General features: G+C 43.7%; 1 protein-coding gene across 1 annotated transcript in view; it reads left to right on the top strand.

The window, feature by feature from the left end:
* The window catches only part of ipcef1 (interaction protein for cytohesin exchange factors 1), a 135,003-nt gene that overhangs the window by 72,834 nt on the left and 42,859 nt on the right, over nt 1-19,310 (top strand). The window contains exons 5-6 of the mRNA XM_080200345.1: nt 5,737-5,810; nt 12,257-12,328. Coding sequence (XP_080056471.1) covers nt 5,737-5,810; nt 12,257-12,328 — 146 coding nt within the window. The remainder of the gene's footprint in view (nt 1-5,736; nt 5,811-12,256; nt 12,329-19,310) is intronic.

The raw sequence follows: 19,310 nt of genomic DNA, 5'->3' as shown, positions 1-19,310 counted from the left end.
GTTCCCATGTTTATTAATAGAGCAATTGACATTGTTGGCATGAAATATCTATGAACTAAAAATCTGGCCAAATATCTTAGATCTAGAATCTGGTGGTAAAGAGTTAAAATCTGCAAGGAGGAACACTATTTCTTATTGTATATTGACATTCTGTAAATTTCACATCGGTGCAAATTTGCAGAACACATTTAAAACCACCTGTAAGTGTCAAATTGCTCTGAAGGCCCACTCTACATCAAAGCGAAACTCAGTGAGACTTACTTCACCAGAGAAGCATTGTACTGTGATAATGAATTCACACTACGTTTGTACCATAGGTGAGAAGCAAAACTGCTTTGCTTCAATGCTACAATTGCGGTGCAAATAGACCTTAACCCTACAGCAGAGAACAGTATTGCAATTTTCTGAAATAGGCTGTGTTCTGAAAATTCACAGAAATTGTTAACTTCATGAATTAACTTCTCCCTTTTGAAGATTCAACTTGTGCAGTAGATACAATATTTGCAGAGTCAGCTTTTCTAAAGTTTCATGTTGTGCAAAATGACCCATTAGTTGCAACATTATCATTTTGACAAAATACGTCAGCGTATGTATCTGGGTACAAAGCTGATGAAGGACTTAAGAATGCAAGAATATTTAGAAATTTAACTAAAGACATACCAGGGTTAAAGCACTGGTAAAAAGGATACTGTAAACTGGTTAAAAGAATACTGTAAATTAAGAATAGATCTTTTAGAACATAGAACACTACAGCACAAACAGGCCCTTCGGCCCACGAGTTGCGCCGATCACATCAACACCTACCAACCTATAGACCTATCTATAACCCCCAATCCCATAAAACCCCATATACTCATCCAGAAGTCTTTTAAAAGACCCCAGCGAGTTCGCCTCCACCACCACTGACGGCAGCCGATTCCATTCATTCACCACCCTCTGAGTGAAAAACTTACCCCTAACATCACTTCTGTACTTTCCTCCCCGCACCTTAAACCTGTGTCCTCTCGTAGCGACCATTTCAACCCGGGGAAATAGCCTCTGAGAATCCACCCTATCTATTCCTCTCAACATTTTATAAACTTCTATCAGGTCGCCTCTCAACCTTCGTCTCTCCAGGGAAAAGAGACCCAGCTCCCTCAACCTAACTTCATAAGGCATGCCTCCCAGTCCAGGCAACATCCTTGTAAATCTCCTCTGTACCCTTTCAATAGCTTCTACGTCTTTCCTATAGTGAGGCGACCAGAACTGCGCACAGTACTCCAAATGAGGCCTGACAAGGGTCTTATAAAGTTGCAGCATTACCTCCCGACTCCTAAATTCAATCCCTCGATTAATGAAGGCCAGTACACCATACGCCTTCTTGACCACCTCCTCCACCTGCGAGGCCGATTTAAGAGTCCTGTGGACCCGGACCCCAAGATCCTTCTGCTCTTCAACACTACTAAGACTCCTGCCCTTGATAGTGTACTCGTTCATCCCGTTGGTTCTGCCAAAATGGACGACTACACATTTATCCACGTTGAAGTCCATCTGCCACTTCTCCGCCCAGTCCTGCATCCTATTTATGTCCTGCTGCAACTTTTGACATCCTTCCAGACCATCCACAACTCCACCGACCTTCGTGTCATCAGCGAACTTACTTACCCATCCCTCCACTTCCTCATCCAGGTCATTTATGAAAATGACAAACAGCAAGGGTCCCAGAACAGATCCTTGAGGCACTCCGCTGGTGACTGACCTCCATGCCGAAAAAGACCCATCCACAACCACTCTCTGCCTTCTGCAGGCAAGCCAGTTCTGGATCCACAAGGCCAAAGGCCCTTGGATCCCATGCCTTCTCACCTTCTCAAGAAGTCTTGCATGGGGGACCTTATCAAACACCTTGCTGAAGTCCACGTACACCACGTCCACGGCACTTCCTTCGTCAATGTGTTCAGTCACATTATCGAAGAACTCAACTAGGCTCGTAAGGCACGACCTGCCCTTGACAAATCCATGCTGACTATTCCTGATCATGTCAAACCTCTCCAAATGCTCGTAAATCTTGTCCCTCAGAAGCCTCTCCATCAGCTTACCAACCACTGAGGTCAGACTCACCGGTCGGTAATTTCCCGGGCTATCTCTGTTCCCTTTCTTGAAAATAGGAACTACATCCGCAATCCTCCAATCTTCCGGAATCTCTCCCGTCTCCATTGACGACGCAAAGATCATCGCCAGGGGCTCTGCAATCACTTCCCTCGCCTCCCACAGTATCCTGGGGTACATCCCATCTGGTCCCAGCGACTTATCTATCTTGATAGAATTCAAAAGTTCTAACACATCCTCCACCTTAATATCCACAAACTCAATCTTTTCCATCTGCTGCAAATCCGTAGCAAAATCTCCCAGATCAGCTTCCACTGTGAATACTGAGGCAAAGTACTCATTAAGCACCTCTGCCATTTCTTCTGGTTCCACACAGACCTTTCCCCCTTCACCTTTTATAGGTCCTATCCCTTCTCTTCTCATCCTTTTACCTTTCACATATTTATAGAAGGCCTTGGGATTCTCCTTAATCTTACCCGCCAAGGTCTTCTCATGACCCCTTCTGGCTCTCCCAATTTCCCTTTTAAGCTCTTTTCTACAGTCCTTATACTCCTCAAGATCCTTAACCTCTCCTAGTTCCCTGAACCTTTTGTACACCTTCCCTTTCCCCCTGACTAGGTTCAACACAGCCTTCGTGCACCACGGTTCCCGCGACCTACCAAAACTCCCTTGTCTCATCGGAACATTGTCATGCAGAGCTCCAGACAAACATTCCTTGAATGTCCACCACCTTCCTTCGGTACTTTTCCCTAAGAACGCCTCCTTCCAGTTTATTTGTCCAAGTAACTTCCTGACTTCTTCATATCTCCCCTTACTCCAGACAAACACCTTCCTAGCCTGCCTGATCCTATCTCGTTCCAACGCAATTGTGAAGGAGATAGAATTATGGTCACCATTTCCAAGATGCTCTGCTACCGAGAGATCCATCACCTGCCCTGGTTCATTCGCCAGTACCAGGTCAAGTACAGCCTCTCCTCTCGTAGGCTTATCCACATACTGTGTCAGGAAACCTTCCTGAACACACCTAACAAACTCCTCCCCATCCAAACCCCTTACCCTAGGGATATTCCAGTCGATGTTTGGGAAATTGAAGTCTCCCATCACGACAACTCTGTTATTAATACATTTCTCCAGAATCTGTTTCCCTATCTGCACTTCAACTTCCCTATCACTATTGGGTGGCCTATAGAATACACCCAGCAAAGTTTTCAACCCTTTGCTGTTCGTAACTTCCACCCACAGAGACTCTGTAGATAGTCCCTCCACGGCATCCTCTTTCTCTGCAGCCATGACACTGTCCCTGATCAACAGTGCCACTCCACCACCTCTTCTGCCACCCTCCCTGTCCTTCCTGAAGCATCCGAAACCTGGCACCTGAAGTACCCAGTCCTGTGCCTGAGACATCCAAGTCTCCGTAATGGCCACCACATCACAATCCCAAGCAGCAATCCACGCCCTAAGCTCATCTACCTTATTCACTACACTCCTTGCATTAAAATATATACACTTCAGCCCCTCAGTCTGGGCATTTCCCTTCTCCACCCCCTGTCTAACCTCCCTCCCATACTGCCTGCGGTCCTCCCCTACCTGGGAGCTAAACTCCTCCGTCCCAGTCTCCCCATCACAGTTCCCTCCCCCCATCCTTTCTAGTTTAAAGTCCCCCCGGTAGCCTTAGCCAGTCTTCCCGCCAAGATATTAGTCCCCCTGGGATTAAAGTGCCACCCGTCCTTACTGTACAGGTCCCACCTACCCCTAAAGAGGTCCCAGTGATCTAGGAACCGAAATCCCTGCCCTCTACACCAGTCCCTCAGCCACGCATTCAGCCTCCACCTCATTTCATTTCTTCCCTCATTCTCCCGTGGCACAGGCAGCAATCGGGAGAATGAGGGAAGAAATGAAATGAGGTGGAGGCTTTGTTGTCCAATTGAATTTGATCTATAGAATATTTTGACTGTGTAAAGTAAAAACTTGGGCTCATGTCACACTTTCTGTAATCCCCGTGACTTGCCTGGGTTTGCAAAACCTCACTTACTGTACTGTCCGGAGACAATACACATCTCTTTAACCTGTGATCAGTGCTCCATCCACTCACATTGTCGGCAACTTTAGGACTTGAATAGCAGGTTAGGTGTAAAGATTCGCATTCTAATCAGTAATCTGTAAACTGTCTGTGCTTTATATGCTCTGTCTGAGGCCAGAACTCTCCATTCACCTGACAAAGGGGCTAACCCCGAAAGCTTGTGAGTCTATTATCAAATAAATCGGTTGGACTTAAACCTGGTGTTGTCAGACTTTTTACTAAAGTAAAAACACCAGCACACCAATCTAGAAGCATATTCATTCCTGACTGGCTCGCTGATATATCGTCTTAAGTTAAGATTCTGAGATCAAAGAGAAATAGAGGATGATCTTTAGACAGTCCTTCAACACAGTCATGGGAATCTCAATGTGCAGTAAAACAATGCCCAGTGTAATGGAGACTTCACAATAACTTAGCTGTTGTGGCTACATTGGTAGATTTTAGTGAAGATTTTTTTTCGAAGTGCTTCTCACTGTTCCCAGCTGATAGATCTGTTCCTTAAACATTCTGGATGGATTTGGCCTCCTGTTGCGAGTCCTCCTACTGATCCTCCTCCATCTTCTAGAAATTTGTTCTGTCCTGTGCGGTTCTCTGTTCATTCTCCCCGCCGTACGCATTTCCCTTGGAATACAGTACCAGTCCAGTATGTCTGGAGGCAACTGGCTTTTGCAGAAGCCTTGTAATCAACTGCCACACCACTCCCTGTAGACTTTTACAGCTTGAAACAAGTTCCGAAAGTAAAGACTTGTAAAATTGGAGCGACAGTCAGAATAAACCAACCAGCAACTAACCAGCAAGTAGTTGATGATCTCACTAAATAGCACTTTCTGTTATTGAACAAGTGTTTAGCTGGTTAAGACATTAGCTGGAACATGGCGCTCCAAAGTAGCTGTACTGGTGTCAAATTAGATCTGATTACTCTATCTTCTACTAGATGTTTGGGTGCTAATGCTCTCCTCAGTATGGTATCTGGTGCAGTTTTCCCCACAAATGTGTGCTTGCACCATGGATACCATTTTGGAGCAATATGAGGCACTCAGTGCCCCAGAAATGGGGGTCAACAGATCCCACTTCTCACCTAAATATCCCTTTTATTTGTCAAAATACATACCATATATTCAAAATATTCCGTAAATGGTTTGCTGCGCAACTAACTGGTTGCAGATGGTTCAAGGCTGAACAGACCCAAGTTGAAGGAGTGGTAAAAGCTTTATTGCAAACCGGAAGTGCTGCTGAATTCAGCAAGGATATAACGTGTTGCATTGCTCACCCATATTTATATTGTGAGTTGGCCAATTTATGGTGTGGAACAGATAGTGCATCTCTGTGCCTTACAATTTAAAAGGTATGTTCAAAATTGCTGCACTTTTTGCAGTGGGAGTTTCAGTAAAACTGAGTGCAATTTGCCTTCACATATTTCCCAGCTATATAATATATTGTTTGATCCACTTTAAAGGAAAATTTTGAAATACAAATTGAAGACAAAATAGTTCCAGGCGAACAATCTCAACTTGTTGATGATAATCAAGCTCTTCTTTGCTAAATGTTAACCAATTCTGCCCTTCCCACAGGCAGAGAAAGCTGAAGGTTTCATTAGTTTACCTGAGTTCAAGATTGATCAAGGAACCGAGTGCAAAAAGAAACAGTAAGTAATCAGTCATGAAACCTACACCTTAACCAGGCTGTATTCTTGCACTTTTATAATGCTTTTCATCTCATGGAACATTCCATAATGAGGATTTGAACATCTATAGCAGCTGAGGGGAAATAACTGCAGACAATTTCAAATCGGAAGTTTCTGGGTGAGAAAGAGGTGAAAACATAGCCAGAATCAAAAATGGGAATCAAGGTAGAAGTGGAGGAGCCTCAGCCTTTGCAATTGTTCAACAAGTTTGAGGTTTTTATGGATGAGAGTGGGAGTTTCAGGTTGGATGAATGAGCTAACTGTGGCACAGGAAGCCATTCAAGTGGTGGAAGTAAGGGGGTAGACACAGCTTTCCATAGCTGAGAGCAAGGCTCAAGATGGCTGTATAGCAGGTCTATCCCAATGTTAAGGATATTCCCTTGCAGTTGGAGGGAAACTTGGAATGGTAAGAGGAGCATCCGGTCGCAGTGGTCATAACACTCAGCAAAATTTCATTCCAATCAGAAAGGAAGATTTAAAACACCAAATGCTTCATGCAAGGCTAAGGTAGTGAACAATCGTATCAAACTGAAAGAAAAAGTGTACAATTTTACAAAGATTAGTGGTTGTCAGAAACCTGGACAGAATATAAAAACCAACAAAGAATAATAATAAGGAGGGAGAAATTAGAGAATGAGAGCAAGTTAGGTGGAAATGTAAAAACTTTTACCATCCTCTGTTTTTATAACAGTTTGAAAAGGAACAAAGTGAATATTGGTTTTCTGAGACTGGGGACATAATGAGGAGAAATAGAGAAATGTTGAACTGTTATTTTGTAATTCACTTTAGAAGAAATAAATGACATCCCAGAAACACTCGTAAATTGAGAGGCAAAAGGAAGGAAGGAACTTAAAACTATGACCACCAGAGAAAGGGTACTGAGAAAATTATTAGAAATAAAATTTGGTAAGTTCCCAGGATCAGATGGGCTTTATCCTAGGGACCTAAAAGAAGTGGCTGTGGTGATAGTAGATGCATTGATTTTAATTGTCCAAAGCTCCCTACATTCTGGAAAGGTTCCATCAGATTGGGAAATACTGAAAGTAATTCCTTTATTCAACAACAAAGAAAGGTGACAGAAAACAGATATCGACAGGTCAATTGGTCTAACATCTCCTGTTGGGAATATGATGCCATTGGAAATGGTATATTATTAAGGTAGTTATAGAAGGGCGCTTAGAAAATCTTCGTGCAATCAGGCCAAATCAACATAGTTTTGTGAAAGGGAAATAATAGAAACCTAGAAAATAGGAGCAGGAACAGACCATTCAGCCCTTCGAGCCTGCTCTGCCATTTATTATGATCATCCAACTCAGTAACTTGTTCCTGCTTTTCCCCCCTCTACCCTTTGATCCCCTTTCTCCCCCAAGAGCTGTATATAACTCCTTCTTGGAAACATACAATGTTTGGCCTCAGCTGCTTTGTATTGTAATGAATTCCACAGGCTCAGCACTCTCCGGGTGAAGAAATTGCTCCTCAACTCGGTCCTAAGTTGTCGATCCTGTGTCCTTAGACTATGACCACTAATTCTGGACTCTCTCACCATTGGGAGCATTCTTCCTGTATCTATCCTGCCTCAGCCTGTTAGAATTTTATATTTTTCTATGAGATCTCCCTCACCCTTCTAAACTCCAGAAAATGTAATACCAAGTGACTCAATCTCTCTTCATACATCAGTCCTACTATCCCAAAAATCAGTCCTGTAGACCTTTGCACTCCTTCCATAGCTTCTTATCCTCAGATATGAAGATCAAACGCAATATTCCAGGTGTGGACTCACCAAGTCCCTGTATAACTACAGCAAAACATCCTTGCTCCTGCATTTGGATCTTGTTGCTATGAAGGCCAAAATTCCATTTGCCTTTTTCATTGTCTGCTACACCTGCATTCTTACTTTCAGTGACTGATGTACAAGGACACTCAGGTCTCATTGCTCATTCCCATCTCTCAACCTAAAGCCATTCAGATAATAATCTGTCAACCTGTTTTTGCTATCACATTGGATGACCTTAGATTTATCCACATCATACTGTATCTGCATTTGTAAACTATGTTTGTCTAATTTATTAGAGTTCTTTGAAGAAGTTACAAGGAATATAAAGGAAAACCTGAGGTGTACTTGGATTTTTAATAGACATTTGAAAAGGTGCCACACCAAAGGCTCCTACACAAAATAAAAGCTCATGGTGTGGGGGTAACAATAACATTGATAGAGGATTGATTAGCTAACAGGAAGCAAAGGGTAACGAAAAATGGGTCTTTCTCATGTTGGTAAGCAGTAACTGCAGAGTGCCACAGGGATCAGTACTAGGGTCTCAACTATTTACAATCTACATAAGGGTTTGAATGGAGGAACCAAACATAGGGTTGCCAGCTTTGTTGATAACACAAAAATAAGTTGGAAAGTTAATTGCGTGAAGGACATATAGTTAATTGGCTTGCCAAAAAAATGGCAGATGGCGTATAATAGAAGAAAATGTGAACTTTGGCAGGAAGAATAGAAATGCAGCAAATTATTTAAATGGAGCAAGATTGCAAAAATTTGGTGTGCAGGGGGAGCTGGGTGACCTGGTATATGAAAGAAAAGTTAGAATGCAGATACAATGAGTGTTTAGAAAGGCAAACGGAATGGTGTTACTTATTGCGAGGTGAATGGAATATAAAAAAAGAGGTGTTTTGCTGCAATTGTACAACACATTGTTGAGATCATATCTAGACTACTACGTACAGTTTTGATCTTCTTAATTAAGAGAGGATATAACTAAATTAGGAGCAGTTCAGTGAAGTTTCACTTGACTGATTCCTAGGATGGAGGGGTTCCAAAAAAAGTTTGGAAAAGCTGGGTTGGGTTTAGGAGATTGAATGGGGGTCTTAAATCCTGAGGAGACTTGACAGGATGGATACTGAGAGTGACATGTGTCTCTCGAATGTTGAAAGAGAGGCTAGAACTTAATTTGATTTATTATCACATGTATCAGGAAACAGTGAAAAGTATTGTTTGTTGCGCACTTACAAACATACCATTCATCGAACAAATGGGGGAAAAGGAAAGGAGAGAGTGCAGAATGTATAGTGTTACAGTTACCAATAGGATAAAGAGAAAGATCAGCTTCATATATAATAGATCCATTGAAAAGCCTGAAGGCAGCAGGGAAGCAGCTGTTCTTGAATCGGTTGGTGCATGACCTCAGACTATTGTATCTTTTTCCCGGTGGAAGAGAATATGTCTGGGGTGCATGGGGTCTTCGATTACGCTGGCTGCTTTTTGAGGCAGCAGGAAATGTAGATGGAGTCAATGGATGGGAGGTTGCTTTGCACGATGGTCTAGGCTACGTTACCATCAGTTTGTAGTTTGTATTCTTGGTAACAGCAGGAGCCACACCAAGCTGTGATACATCTGGAAAGGATGCTTTCAATGGTGCATCGATAAAAATTGATGACAGTTGTGGCAGACGTGCTAAATTTCCTTAGCCTCCTGAGAAAGTAGAACTTGAGAACCAAACTTAAAAATGGCTGTAGTTGGGATGGGGAGTTGAGGGAAAGAGTCTGGTTGGGGGGTTAGATTTGTGGCAGGGTAGATTGCTTGGGTTGGGCAGGTCATGAGTGAACAATCGTATCAAACTGAAAGAAAAAGTGTACAATTTTACAAAGATTAGTGGTTGTCAGAAACCTGGACAGAATATAAAAACCAACAAAGAATAATAATAAGGAGGGTGCCGTAAGGGATGATTGACAAGTTCAGTTGTAGTGTTCATTTCAGTTATACTGAGTTAGACCAGGTACTAACTAGCGGAACATTTCCAGTGGAAGTATCCAGTTAAATCCCACTTTTCTGTCCAAAGTCTTTGACACCAAGCTCTGTGTCAGGGGCATTTGTGGAAAGACATGAGCTGCTGAAATCAGCCCATCAGAAGGTTAAACCTCTGGGGTAATTTCAGCACATGTGTACATAGGTATTTCAGTGGCTCAAGGCAAGGTTAGAGTGCATATCTTATAGTTAACTGAAGAAGAGGAATGTGCCAAAACATCAGTAGAGGCAGAGATGGTAGAAGTAATGAATGGGGTGAAAATTGAAAGGGAGGAGGTGCTGGCAAAAGGCAGGGAATTATAGGCCGGTTAGTTTAACGTCTGTTGTAGGTAAAATGTTAGAATCCGTCATCAAGGAGGAAGTAGCGAGGCATCTTGAGGGGAATTGCTTGATAGAGCAGACGCAACACGGTTTCGTTAAGGGGAAGTCGTGTCTGACAAATTTACTGGAGTTCTATGAGGATGTGTCTAGGGTGGTGGATAGAGGAGAGCCGGTGGATGTGGTCTTTCTTGATTTTCAGAAGGCGTTTGACAAGGTACCTCACAAGAGGTTATTGCAGAAGGTAAGGGGGCATGGAGTTGGGGGTAGGGTGTTAGCGTGGATAGAGGATTGGTTGTCAAATAGGAGGCAGAGAGTAGGGGTTAATGGGTGCTATTCGGATTGGCGGTTGGTGACTAGTGGAGTGTCCCAGGGGTCGGTGCTGGGGCCTCAGCTTTTTACCATTTATATAGATGATCTGGAGGAGGGAACCGAGTGTATGGTGTCGAAATTTGCTGATGACACCAAGATTGGTGGAAAGGCAAATTGTGCGGAGGGTGTGGAGAGTCTGCAGAAGGATCTAGATAGGCTGGGCGAATGGGCCAGGAACTGGCAAATGGAATTTAATGTTAGCAAGTGCGAGGTGGTCCACTTTGGTAGGAATAATGGTAGGAAGGACTATTACTTACGTGGCGAAAAACTGCAGCAGGCGACGGTGCAGAGGGACCTCAGGGTCCTTGTGCATGAGTCGCAAAAACCCAGCCTGCAGGTGCAGCAGGTGGTCAGGAAGGCGAATGGGATGCTGGCCTTCATAGCGAGGGGGATTGAATATAAAAGTAGGGAGGTCTTGTTGCAGCTGTATAGGGCATTGGTGAGGCCGCAGCTGGAGTACTGTGTGCAGTTTTGGTCGCTGTACTTACGCAAGGATATTTTGGCCTTGGAGGGAGTGCAGAGGAGGTTTACTAGGCTGATACCGGAGTTGAGGGGGTTGAGCTATGAGGACAGGCTGAATAAACTAGGCTTGTACTCGTTAGAGTTTAGAAGAATGAGGGGAGATCTCATTGAGACGTATAAGATGATGAATGGGATGGATAGGATAGAGGTGGAGAGACTCTTCCCGCTCAGAAAGGACAGTAGGACTAGGGGGCACAGCCTCAAGATAAAGGGGGGTGCGGTTTAGAACGGAGTTGAGGAGGAACTTCTTCACTCAAAGGGTGGTGAATCTCTGGAATTCTCTGCCCGTTGAGGTGGTGGAGGCTACCTCGCTAAATATTTTTAAGACGCGGGTTGATGGGTTTTTGATAAGAGAGGGGATTAAGGGTTATGGGGAGAGGGCGGGAAAGTGGAACTGAGCAGCGACAGATCAGCCATGATCTTATTGAATGGCGGGGCAGGCTCGAAGGGCTAGATGGCCTACTCCTGCTCCTATTTCTTACGTTCTTATGGAAAGGCTGGCTAGCTAAGAGTAGATAAGTCACCTGGTCCAAATAACAGTAGAAGCAGAGAACACCAGTGATTTCAAACGAAATATGCTGGGCATCTAAAGGAAATCTACTTGCAGTGGTTCGAGATAGGAAATGGCGCCAGCTGAATTGCTCCTTGGAGCTAGTAAAGATTCCATGGGCCGAATAGCAGTTCTCTAAATGATTATAAATCTATGACATTGAGAAGGAGAAAGAGAAAAGTAACACAGTGGCGATACAGTTGGATAACTGCAAATTATCAGTTATGGTAGGCATGGTGGCACAACAGTGAGCACTGCTGTCTCACAGAGCCAGAGACCCAGATTCAATATTGACCTCATTGTGTGTAGAATTGACACGTTCTCCCCGTGTCTGCATGGGTTTCCTCTGTGTGCTCCGATTTCCTCCCACAGTCCAAAGATGTGCAGATTGGCCATGCTAAATTGACCTAGTGTTGGGGATTAGCAGGGTAAAATATGTGGGGTTACGGGAATAGGGCCTGGTTAGGATTGTGGTTGAAACTCGATGGGCCAAATGGCCGCCTTCTGGACTGTAGGGAGTCTATGAGATCAGCTTGCTTCAGGGCAAATATTTCAATGTTAAAAGGACTTGTAAAAATGTTATAAATACTCATTCAGATGTTTGAAGTGTAATGTTCAAAAATTCTCTAAACCTCCACTTCAATAGAATCAGACATTTTTTCCTCATCTACATGTTTTTAAAAGCTAAGCCAAGAGTTGTTAATATGTTGATCATTGTGAGCAAATAAGGGGAAAAAAATCACCTTTTTGGCTTTAAAGTACAACATTAAGATGAGAAGAATTCTAATCAGTTGAAGTTTGTCCCTTTATTATCAATTTTCTATTCTCTTAATCAAGTGCGATAAAGGCCAGCCGCCCACAATTCAAGAACTTCTACTTTGCTGCCGAGAATGCTGAGGACATGAACAAGTAAGTACTAGGTGGTCAGGCAAAGGTATACGTTTATTAAGAAATGGCAAAAATGTACTTTTCAATTTTGGTCTTTTGTTTTAAATTGAGGAAGAAAGCTGAAGGGTCAAGAATATCAACAAGGCTGAAGAAAATAGGGAAAACTGGAAGTAATGGTTAAATATCTTGTGCTTTTAAAAACCAAGAGACAGCGGGTGATAGTATGGAATATCCATGAGGTTAAGAAGTAGTAGGAAAAAGTGAATTATGAGAAGATGGCAGTGGAAGTTGATTTCAACATGAGTGAAAATGTGTCTTACCATATTATTAGTTACATTCTAATTTTCCCCTCAGCAATTATGCTATCTTTAACTTTTAATTAATAAAAATTAGGAGCAGTAGTAGGCCACTTGGCCCCTTTCTGTCATTCAATAAGATCATGGCTGATCGGATTGTAACCTTAACCCCACTTCCCCCCTCCCCCAATAACCTTGCACTCCCTTGTCAAACAAGAATCTACCAACCCCTGGATGCCTTAAAAAGACTGCTTTCACTGGCTTTTGAAGAAGCAAGTTCCAGACACTCACAACCCTCCAAGAGAAATAATCTATCCTCATCTCTCCCTTCAATGGAGCAACCCCTTATTTTTAAACAGTGACTTCCTAGTTCTAAGTTCTCTGACAAGAGGAAATATCCTCTCCATATTCATCCTGTTAATATTCCTTGGGATCTTAAAGGTTTTGATCAAATCATTTTTTCTAAACTCTAGTGGATACAAACACATCCAATCTTTCCCCATAAGCCTACTTGCTCATTTCTGGTGCTAGTCAAGTAAACATTCTCTGAACTGCTTCCAACACGTTTACATCTTTCCTCAAATCAGGCGACCAATACTGTACATGATATTCCAAATGTGGCCTCACCAATACCCTGTACAACTGAAGCATAACCCCTCTACTTGTGTAATCAATTCTCCTCACAATGAACGATAGCATTCCATTAGCACTTCTAATGACCTGTTCTACCTTTTGTGATCCACGCACTAGGATACTCAGACACCTCTGCACCTTAGAGCTCAGGAATCTCTCACCGTATAGATAATAAGCTTTTTTATTCTTCCTGCCAAAATGGGCAATTTCACATTTGTGCACATTTACCAATTTTTTGCCCACTCACTTAACATCCTTTTGTAGGCTCCTAACATCCTCTTCACAAGTTACTTTCCTACCTACCTATCTTTGTATCATCAGCAAATTTAGTATCCTGCCTTCATCCAAGTTATTTATATAAATTGTAAAAAGTTGAGGCCCTAGCACTGATCCCTGTGGCACACCACTCATTTCCTGAGAAACAAGAAAAAGACCAATTTTTACCAACTCTCTGCTTCCTGTTAGCTAGCTAATCTTCAATCCATGCCATACATTGTGAGCTTTTATTTTCCATAATTAATTTTGATGTGGCACCTAATCATCATCGTAGGGGGTATTGGTGTAAAGTGCTGAGACATCCATTGTGACGAGAAATATTCCTGGTTCAACTGCTCCATGGGTGCTGAATTTCTATAAGAAGTCCATAGTGTCACGACAGAAGCTGAGGGGTTTCTTGTACGATGGGTTTCAAGATGCCCTTGGTGTAGCCAGAGAGGTTCTCACACAGGGTCCTATTGCCTGGTGCAGTGGGACGGCCAGGTGTGTTGGCCTTGTGTATCTTTGGGAGGCAGTAGAGATCTCTAACCCAGGGAGTACGTGGGATGAGAGTACAGAGGGTGCTCTGAAGGTCCAGATCACAGGTCTTGATTGGCCTGTTGAGTTGGTGGATGTACCCTTTGGCCAGATCTGCGGTAACTGTCTGTCATGCCCCTGGTTTTCAGTTTTCGGCTCACTTATTTGCCATAATCTGTTCTGTTCAGTATGGCCTCTCCTTTGTTTGCTGGTTTGATGACAATGTTGCAGTTGGTCTTGACTCTGGATGACATTGCATTGTGCTTGGGTAACATTTGGGGCTGTCTTCTGAGTGCGGCTGCTGAATCTGGCATCGATGCACCCTCTGACTGCTTGGGCATACATATCGAGTCGAGGGCAGCAGCCTTCCAAAGGGATCCAATTTGACCCTTCCCTCTTTGGTTGCTACACCGTGGATCTCTCTGTCGGCTGTTCCGGTTCATTGGCTGTCTCATTGGGTTCGCCGTTGGCCTCTTTGGGTTTGAGGAAGAATTCCTAGAACCTCGTTTGCCTGATGAATTCCTCTATGTCCATCGCGAAACTGATGGGGTCCATTATGGTGATGGGGCAGAAATTGAGCCCTTGGCTGAGAACTTCAAATTTGTCTGGCTGAAGGGTCTAGTCTGACAAGTTGACAATGGACTTCCCTGCAGCAGTACTGTTTTCTACTGTGGTATCGGGGGAGGCTTGGTTGGTGCTGGTGGTGATGCCCCAAGTTTTCCACATCCCCTGTTCTTGGCAAATGGAGTCGTTCTGTTGTCTCATCTGCTTGGCAACTGGTCTGCATCCTGAGCGCAAGTTGAGAATATGGACTCTATCTTGGTTTCCAGGATGCGATGTTTGCTGTAGAGCTGGTGTACGAGGTGGTTGAGGACTGTGAGAGAGGTGCGACGGCAAAGTCACTCAGCGTAGTCTGTGTTATCGGTTGACCTGAGTGGGTCAACTGCTAGGCAGATGAGACAATGGAACTACACCATCCACTGGAACAGGAAACTTGAGAAGCTCGGTATCACCAAGCCTCCCCCGGTATCACAGTAGAAAACAGTACCACTACAGGGAAATCCATTGTCAACTTGTCAGACTACACACTTCAACCAGATGAAATCGAAGTTCTCAGCCGAGATCTCAATATCTGCCCCACCATCAAAATGTCCCCATCAGCTTCGCTGCGGACACAGAGGATTTCATCAGGCAAATGAGGGTCTGGGACTCCTTCCACAAACTCAAAGAGGCCAACAGTGAACCCAACGAGATAGCGAATGAACCGGAACAGCCGACAGAGAGATCCGCAGTGCAGCAACCGAAGAGGAAGAGTTCAGTAGGACTCCTCCGGAAGGCCATTATCCTCAACTCGACGTGTATGCCCAAGCTGTCAGGAGGTGTGTCAACACCTAATTTATCAGCCGCACTCATAAGACAGCCCCAAACATCACCCAAGCACAATGCAATGCTACCTGCACTCTCAAGACCAGCCGCAACACTGTCATCAAACCAGCAAACAAAGGAGGGACCATCATCATACTGAACAGAATGGATTACTGCAAAGAAGTGTATGGACAACTGAAAAATGAGGAACACTGCAGACAGTTACCCACCGATCCGACCAAAGAAACACCTGCCAACTCAACAAACTGATCAAGATCTTTGATCTGGAACTTCAGAGCACCCTCCATGCTCTCATCCCACATACTCCCCGCATTGGAGATCTCTACTGCCCCCTGAAGATACACAAGGCCAACACACTCAGCCGTCCGATCGTATCAGGCAATGGGACCCTCTGTGAGACCTCTCCGGCTACATCAAGGGCATGGTAAAAGGAACCCCCAACTTTTGTCGTAATACTATGGACTTCTGACAGAAACTCAGCACCCATGGAGCAATTGAACCAGGAAAACTCTTCATCACAATGGATGTCTTGGCACTCTACAGTATCCCTCATGGTGGTGGGATTGCTGCAACAGCTTCAGTATTCAATGCCAACAACTGCCAATCTCCAGACACAATTCTACAATCACCCACTTTATCCTGACCCATGACATCTTTACCTTCAACAACCAGTTCTTCATCCAGACACATGGAACAGCCACGGGGACCAAATTTACACCTCAATACGCCAACATCTTCATGCACAGGTTCAAACAAGACCTCTTCACCACACAGAGCCTTGAACTGACGCTATTCGCTAGATACATTGATGACATTTTTTTTCTTTGGACTCATGGCAAACAATCACTGAAACAACTACATGATGACATCCATTCCACCATCAGATTCACCATGGACTATTGTCCGGAATCGGTTGCATTCTTGGACACATGCATCTCCATCAAGGACAGTCACTTCAGTTCACTGTGCTGCAAGGCCACAGAGAACCTCACGATGCTCCACTTCTCCAGCTTCCACCCTAAACACGTTAAAGAAGCCATCCCCTATGGACAAGCCCTGCGTATACACAGGATCTGCTCAGATGAGGAGGAACACAATGGGCACCTACAGACTTGAAAGATGTCCTCATAAGAACAAGATATGGCGCTCGACTCATCGATCGACAGTTCTGATGTGCCAGAGCGAAAAATTAGACCAACCTCCTCAGAAGACAAACATGGGACACAGCAGACAGAGCACCCTTTGTCATCGAGTACTTCTCCAGAGCAGAGAGCTACAACATTTACTTCGGAGCCTACAACATATCATCGATGAAGATGAACATCTTGCCAGGGCCATCCCCACATCCCTACTACTTGCCTTCAAACAACTGCGCAACCTCAAATAAACTATTGTTCGCAGCAAACTACCCAGCCTTCAGAAGAACAGTGACCACGACACCTCACAACCCTGCCACAGCAACCTCTGCAAGATGTGCAAGATCATCGACACGGATGCCATTATCTCACATGAGAACACCATCCACTAGGTACACAGTATATATTCTTGCAACTCGGCCAACATTATCTACCTGATACGCTGCAGTAAAGGATATTCCGAGGCATGGTACATCGCGAGACCATAAGATGCTACACCAACAAATGAATGAACACCGCTCAACAATCACCAGGCAGGAGTGTTCCCTTCCAGTTGGCGAACACTTCAGCAGTCACGGGCATTCAGCCTTTGATCTTTGGATAAGTGTTCTCCAAGGCAGCCTTCATGACACATGATAAGAGAATTGCTGAGCAGAAACTGATAGCCAAGTTCCGCACACATGAGGGCAGCCTCAACCGGGATCTTGGGTTCATGTCACATCATCTGTAACCCCCGCGACTTGCCTGGGCTTGCAAAATCTTACTAACCGTCCTGGCTTGAGACAATTCACATCTCTTTAACCTGTGCTTAATCCTCTCTCCACTCACATTGCATGCATCTGTAAAGACTTGATTACCTGCTAAGACTCACATTCCAACCATTACCTTGCAATTGAGTCTGTTCCTCAATATGCCCTGTTTGTGAACACGGTTCTCCATTCACCTGATGAACGGGCAGCGCTCCGAAAGCTCATGCTACCAAATAAACCTGTTGGACTTTAACTTGGTGTTGTGAGACTTCTTACTGTTCTTTTTTCAGTTCAGTCCATTATAATTTGGTGACCATGATCTGCTTTCTCACCTTTACACACAACACTTTACATCAGGGTAAAAGTTGCCATAGTCCCAGATGACCATAGGCTGCCCTCCCCTTTGAAAGGGTGGCTGATTGGTGATGATTTAACCTGAGGATCAAGCGAGGGCAAGTTTGAGAAGGTGGGGCCTAAATGAATATCCTCAGCTGGTACAGGAATTAAACTCACGCTGTTTGTGTTGCTGTACATCACAAACTAGCCATCCAGCCAACTGAGCTAACCAACCCTCAACTGAACTACCCTACGCTCGCCATTGTTCCAACAATCTCTTGACTGGCTTTGCTTATACTTCTTTCCTGCTCCTTGTTCCCATTAAAGTTGGAATTATGGGACCTGCCATAAAGGGTATTTGCAATGGGTCCTCCTTCACTTGGGAATGGGGAAGATGAGGGATTATGATCTGAATTAATTTACTGAAGATTAAATAATTCAGTGTAGAAGTATCTAATGATAAAAAAAGCCTAAAAGTAGTATGAACTTTCGTTCCTCCTCATCTCGAGATCTTTGTAGTTGTATGAATGCTAATAGACTTCTGGTACCTGAACCACTATTATGTAATTCAGCCTTATCAAATATTGTCAGCAGTGCAAACGTAACTACCAAAACCAATCTGGTCTTTAATAATAATGGCAGATAATACTGGAAATACTCACCAGCTCTGGCAGCATCTGTGAAGAGAAAAACTGAGTTAACATTTCAAATTGTGAGCTTTCAGCTGAATGCCAATCTTATCTTTACCTGAAACCTATATGCCACAGGGATCATTGCTGGGACCTCAACTGTTTATAATTTGTATAAATGATTTAGATAAAGTATGGATACCAAATGTGCCGATACACAAAGATAGGTAGGAAAGTAAGTTGTGAAGAGGACATAAGGATGCTACAAAAGGTATAGATAAGTTGGGTGAGTGGTTAAAGATCTGGCAAATGGAATAAAATGTGGGAGAATGTAAGGTTGTCCATTTTGGCAGGACAAATAAAAAAGAAGCATATTATCTAAATGGCGCGAGATTGCAGATACAGAGGGATCTGGATGTCCTAGTGCATGGATCATAAAAGGTTGGTGGATGGTGCAGCAAATAATTAGGTAAGTTAACAGAATGTTATGGTTGATTGTAAGAGGAAATAAAAACAAAGTTATGTTTTAGCCACAAAGGACAATGGTAAGACCACATCTGGAGTACTGTGTACGGTATTGGTCATCCTATTTGCGGAAAGATGTGAATGCATTGGAAATGGCTCAGAAAAGGTTTACCAAACTAATACCTGAAAGAGACAGGTTATCTTAGGCAGAAAGGATGGGCAGGCTCGGCTTATAGCTGCTGGGTAGAACCTGAAGGAAATTAACATGGTGGTTGTGGTAAGGATGTTTTCTCTTGCAGGAGAATCTAGAATGAGTGTCACTGCTTAGGAAGAATGGGTCCCCCATTTAAGCTAGAGGTAAGGGGGAAATAATTCTCTGAGGGTTGTGAGACTTTGGAATTCTCTTCCTCCAATGTGGTTGAGGCAGAGTCTTCCAATATCTTTAAGACAGAGGTAGATTGATTCTTAATAAGCAAGGGGCGAAAGGTTGTTGGGGGGAGGCAGGAATGTGAAATTGACCTTAAAATTAGATGAGCTATGATTTTACTGAATAGTGGAGCAGGGCCGAGGGGCTAAGTAGT

Source organism: Carcharhinus amblyrhynchos, chromosome 12, assembly GCF_965287045.1.
Source record: "Carcharhinus amblyrhynchos chromosome 12, sCarAmb.v2.hapA, whole genome shotgun sequence".
NCBI classification, from domain to species: Eukaryota; Metazoa; Chordata; class Chondrichthyes; order Carcharhiniformes; family Carcharhinidae; genus Carcharhinus; species Carcharhinus amblyrhynchos.
The sequence above is the reverse complement of the archived record's forward strand: the minus strand, read 5'-3'. Positions and strand labels throughout refer to the sequence as shown.